This window comes from Plodia interpunctella, chromosome 1, assembly GCF_027563975.2.
Source record: "Plodia interpunctella isolate USDA-ARS_2022_Savannah chromosome 1, ilPloInte3.2, whole genome shotgun sequence".
NCBI lineage: Eukaryota > Metazoa > Arthropoda > Insecta > Lepidoptera > Pyralidae > Plodia > Plodia interpunctella.
In genome coordinates this window covers 4,397,469-4,403,524 of record NC_071294.1, presented here as the reverse complement: position 1 = coordinate 4,403,524, position 6,056 = coordinate 4,397,469, and the positions used below count along the sequence as shown (strand labels likewise).

The following is a 6,056-nucleotide window of genomic DNA, read 5'->3' as shown; positions in this document are numbered from 1 at the left end:
AAAACATCCTAAAATTGCGCAAAAAATGCGATCGAATTGAAACACAAAAGGTCATCTCATTGTTTACTTTCCCGCTGTACTAAACAAAGCATTTTTAATTGCTAGGGATAAAAAATCTCATATTAATTACCTTCTAAATGAGCAATGCACTTCGTCGGTTTTATTTTAGATGGAAGGGTTGGAAACTATTGTTTTTCGGCTATAAATCTAATGTATTGTGTAATTATAACGTTTAATACGTGACAGTCGTATTGTACGAATGTAAATGTCGTGAAGAGGGGTGGGAACTCCGCGCGGTACAATATTGTGACGCTACGGGACGCCACTTCACTGCTTGATTGCGTTCGCGCAGGAGCTTTTATTAGTTTGGTTTGACACACTTAAAACAGATTTCGAACTAATAAAAATTATTGTTCTTGTTAAGATTTTGATAGATAATTAATAAATTTTATATTAATTAACTGGTTTTATCTTTATAGTAAAAACATTTATATTTCCTCTTCAGAACCAGGTTTGCAGTGCATTTGTAACTTATATCCAGTCTTTTTTAGCTATTTAAAAAATTATCTATCAAAATCTTAACAAGTTCAATAGTCTTCTTTTATTGTATTAAAATATGGGGAAAGATTTTATCGTACATCGTCAATTCGAGGACCGAATGCATACCACAATAATCACATGAATTTACTTAGATTCGTTTCATTTACATTGCAAAATACAAAACGTTTGATACATTCCCCTATTACATTCATATTATACGCGATATTAAGTGCTTCGATACTGTAGACGTATTTTTCTTACATTGTTCCATTGTTTTCGGAACAAAGTGTAAGTAGCCACTCAAATGTGAGAAACTGTGGCATTTTCGAATGTGGGAATGTGGGCTCGATATGGGCTACCATTTCATCGCCAAGAAATGTATACTATTGTAATTAAATAACTATGCACACTCAACAATAGGAGACGGAATTTGAAAATTTGACGCATGCTTTCTTGGACACGTCTGTTGACAATGAAATATTTATAAATTACAGTAAAACGTATTGTTTTATTGATAGATAAAGAAACATAATAAGTCGCTACTTATTTTGATGAAATTTGGTATAGCATTGACCCGAGATAAAACATTCGTACACATTATTATGGATAAATAAAACTTTCAAAGGATATCACCGTACCGACAAAGTCATATCTTTACAATATAAGTTCAATCATCAAATTTTAATAACACATATCTAAAATCGAAGTCAATAACAAAGTATTAAAATAATGTTTGAGCAGTCAATTAGGTGGCAGCGTATCGTCCATCGCGATAGCTGGATGGTGGTCCATTGTGGCCAGGCACCCTGGGGCTTCGCCACTCGCCAAATACAATACCAGTCACTGTATTTCCTATTTTTATAACTGTTGCTATTAATATCGCTCCGCTGACCATTCAAGAGGTCGAATATTGTGGGAAGCATTAAAACATGGAGAAAATAACATCTTTCATCATAAAAATTTAGATTTTTTTATCATTGAAATTCAGTTTTTTAAGTATTGTGATGTGCCTAGAAGAGAATTGATAAATTTTTCTTATTTCTTCTTTTATAAACTAAGATATTTTTTTTGTTCTCAAACCGGCATAGCTAGTAGAAATCTGAAATCATGTTACAATCAAATCAATACACCACTACCTAATCCCATCGAAGTCACAGTTTTAAACAGTAAATCAAGTAGCAACAAAACGGTAGTCGTTATCAAGATGATATCAACTGGTGCGATGGCGATAAAAAAATAATGGCGAATAGCCCGCAGCAGGCCTAAGGAACCCGCGGTCGTTGCTTCACACCATCGTCAAAGTGTTGGGTCGTTTTAACCCGCGATCGCCGTGAAGATAAGTGTTTAGTTCTCACCTCCCCGCGGTCGCGGATTGAGTCGCGAAAGGGTTCGAATAATTGCAACAATCAATTTGAAGGAGCCATCGAACAATTTGTATGGTATTTGTGCGGGTTGTCACCCATTGATAGGATCGCTCACCTCGGGGTGCCCGGCAATGGGATTGGGAACTCATTTCTATGCCCGCTTTCTCACACCTCATGTTGATGAAGCGTTGGCAGCTTCGCAAAAAAGAGCTAAGGAATAATCATATAACTGATTTGGTTATGGCTATAACTGGATTTGCTTTGGCTGGGCAGTTCAGTCTTTTAGATCTTTCTTTTATGTTACATAGTTAAGTTAGCCAGACCTAGATCATGATTCTGTATCTTACAAAATCACATTTACCAAGAATTCTGTAGCTAACCATAATTTACACGAAAGTCCATAATAAGACATAAACATCACCTCGTTGCAATATGTCACTCTTAACAATGCCCTGCGGTAACGGTCTGCATCATTTGTCTGTAACCTCGTAATTTATGGTCTTCGAAGAAAGAGGACAAAAACGGGGCTGCTGTTAAATATTTGCCTTGAGACAAGAGGGGGCGATAATTCGAGGCTATTATGACGTCATTTCACGCCCTTTGTGAGATCGTCACGGCGTGTCATCTGCTCCCGAGACGCCTGCCCCACTATCTCCGATTAAATCTATTGTGTCATTTTTTCACTGCGCGCGAGTCGCATCGGATGCGCCACCGACGATGATGTTGTCCCGTTCGCTTGTTCGCTCAACTTCGCATAAAAACTCTCAAGGAGCTGTCCCATTGTCTCGTGGCCCTTTACGAGCTCCGTTTTGTGACGCTGTTATTGTTTGCGGTTGATAAACATCTCGCCACTAGGTAGGTAGGGATCATCATCACTTTTACCGGTGGCTTACATTAATAGAACACCATCGGTTGTCTGTCAATTGTTTGTTTTCGAAGGTTGTTTGTGCCATTTAAATGTCTTTTACAGAATGGACTTAATGAATAAAGATCTGGCATTGACAAGGGATTTAGCATTGAATCCAATAACTGAGTTTAGACAAAATGCGAAACTGGTAGCGGCTATTAACAAGCTTTTTTGTGGAAATGAGCTTGGTGGAAATATGATTGATGTAAACGTTAAATTACCTGATAGGAAACTGAACTTTGGGGAAGTCCAAGAACTTTTGAATTCAGCTAATAGATTGGGTAAATAATATACTAAAATATTTTCTACAATATGAAATATAGCGATGTAGCTAAATGGAATTAAGTGTTAATTAAAGTTGAGTGTTGATGAGATAAGTAAAATATAATTTTGATGAGAATTTAATTACTTTTTATGACACTTACAGAGAAACCACTTGTTCAACCTAATTCGTTGCTGACAGAAACTACCGATGCCAAGAAAAAGCTTATGAAGAAAATTGAATCAATTCTTGGTAATATTAATAGAATTGCTGAGCAAGGAGATATTCCCAAATTGATGATAAGAAATCAAAGACTTTGGAGCAATTGTATCTACGATCTAGATCGGTATGTTATATAATATATATTATGTTAATAACATTGCCAAAGCATTCTACTTATAATGTAAGTGGTGTATATTTTTTGAACCTTAGTTAACATATCTTAAAATTATCAACTAAATTAACACTACTTCTGATAGAGAGATTACGTAAGATTCCAATTTTTAAACAAGTGTTTTATGATTTCAGAGTTACGCTAAAATCTTTCAACGATGCCAAAAAGACCACCATTTGTTACTCCAGTAATGAAGATAAAACGAGGTTTAACATAATAGTTTTAGTTTTAACTAAGGTCCACGAGCTGCTATCAAAGAATTTAACCGTAACCAGAAGGTACGTATAGTAAAGAAGGATACTAGCAAGCATTTGGGTTAGAAGAATCAAAGAAATAAGAATAACGATCTCTGATAAAACTGGATACAAACAAAAAACACTGCAAAATGTATGATATTGATCATAAAGCTTTAATATTTTCAAAGAGCCATTTACATTTACATATTCTCATTTTCAGGGAGCTATTTTACCAGAACGTGATAAGATTTCGCAATCAGAGCAACCTAGATGTAGCTGTGCGAGATGTGTGCTGTTTACTGGAGACTCCTCCCTGGACCCTGGGCATCGTAGCCACAGCCAAGGGGCTGATAGCTGGCCCTCTCACCATAGTGCAGAGGAATGGCAGTGTTATAGATTGTATGGCTGCTGGAGGTAAGAGGAGTATTCTTTACGACTAGCTTTTGTATTTTACTTCATCATGAAACTAAATTCAGTACATAATATTAATAACAACAGAAGATTTGATGAAATAAAACGATGTTATCAAATATCATGATGTTGTACTCCTAAATAATCATCTTATACGACAAATTTTTGATTTTAAATAAGTTAATCGCATATTTTATAGGCACACTGATTCCTCAAGATATTGAAGGGATCAAAGAATTTAAATCATCAGCAAAATATATTTTAGTCGTAGAAAAGGACGCTGTATTTCAAAAATTGTTGGACGAAGGCGCCCTTGTCAGATTAGGACCTGTGATTATCATGACGGTAATTATTGTATATTCATTCTTATATAAATAGTATATAGGGTAATCTACCTCAACTAATAGTTCAACTTTTCTCATTAATTGTATTAGAGTTTTCTATTAACTCTGGTAGGTACTTTATACTACTTTATACTGGTAGGTTCATTACAATTGAGAGGAGCTGGTAGTGCCGTCTCGTTTCAAATTGTAATATATTCTTAATGTCTGTACATTTTTCATTTTCTAGGGCAAGGGTTATCCAGATGTATGCAGTCGTCAGATGCTGTGCCGGTTGTGTCGTGAGCTTCAACTGAAGGCTCTAGCGTTAGTAGATGCTGACCCCCATGGATTTGAAATATTTCTTACTTACAAATACGGATCTTTGGTGAGTCCTGTTTTAATATTAAAACTAAATAATAGCTCGTTCATACGTAATATATTCTCATCGTGAATATAATCTCATAATATAATAAGCAGCCTAGTAACTGACGAACATTTTTATTATCAGGCTCAATCTCATCTATCTACGTCTTTGGCGTGTACTTCCTTGTTGCTTCTTGGCGCTCGTCTGCAAGACGTCATGACTTTAGCTCCCAACGAGGCGCGTCTGATGATGACTGATCTGGATAAGAGGAAACTTGCTGCTTTGTTACGAAGACCGTATTTGGCAAATGAAACAGGTTTGTACAAAAATTTCTACATTATCCTCAATTAGAATCAGATATCAAAAAATCAACATGTAGTTTACATGTTTTTATTGCAGAATTCCTGATTATCAGAATTTTGGCTATGAATTTGTGATTATCGAATCACTATATAGCGTTGATCGTAACATTTTCAAATCTCATGCAAGTCTTGGCATATTTGGTTGTTAATTTACTACCCAATGAAAACTGAATTAAAAAAACTGACACTAAAAATTAGTTTTTGTTTGTGTAGATATTTGTGTTAACCACCTACTTCTTTTTCTGTTTATTATTTTAATATTTCAATATAAAAAAGTTGAAAGTTGTAACTTCTTTGACGTACCTATCAATCCAACATGTTTTAGGATCTAGAATCAGGGAAGAACTAAACACCATGTTCACCAGTGGCATCAAGGCTGAGATAGAGGCTATGGCTCCGACTGCAGCTGCGTTGTGCGATGCCTACTTACCTTCTAAACTTATCCAAGCAGAATATTTGGGTTAAGCCTGTAAGTTGATAAAGATTTTTGATGTTTTTTTGTTGTTTTACTTGATGCGTCTGTATTTACTAGTACATAATTATTATCAACTATTCAAGATTTTATGGTTTACTTTTTGCGCTGATCCCGGACTTCGAAGCATCATAGCCCGAAATAACGTATAATACAAAATTAACACGGAAAGGTGATAATTATGTACCGAGTATAGAGTTACCGAAGTTACTAATTATTTTTATTTTTGTACACCTAGCGCCATCTACAATTTAAAACTTTGTTTAAACATGAAGTATGTCTACTCTGTGGGGGTTGTGCTTTTGTGTTCTTACATTGTCCCTCGTGCTGACGTGGGGTGGCGCCATTGATAGGTTCTACAAACGCCATCTATTGAAGATTCCATTGCTGCTATTTTTATATATTTATCTACCAATTTTTC

At 35.5% G+C, this 6,056-nt stretch overlaps 1 protein-coding gene across 1 annotated transcript; it reads left to right on the top strand.

Moving 5' to 3' along the window:
• Positions 1-2,641: 2,641 nt before the first annotated feature.
• Positions 2,642-5,628, top strand: LOC128671225 (meiotic recombination protein W68). Its single transcript, XM_053747549.1, has 9 exons — positions 2,642-2,759; positions 2,875-3,092; positions 3,239-3,419; positions 3,602-3,745; positions 3,924-4,117; positions 4,314-4,459; positions 4,685-4,822; positions 4,946-5,117; positions 5,489-5,628. Exons 2-9 carry the CDS (start codon positions 2,876-2,878, stop codon positions 5,626-5,628), a joined length of 1,332 nt encoding a protein of 443 aa, XP_053603524.1. The 5' UTR covers positions 2,642-2,759; position 2,875.
• Positions 5,629-6,056: the final 428 nt, after the last annotated feature.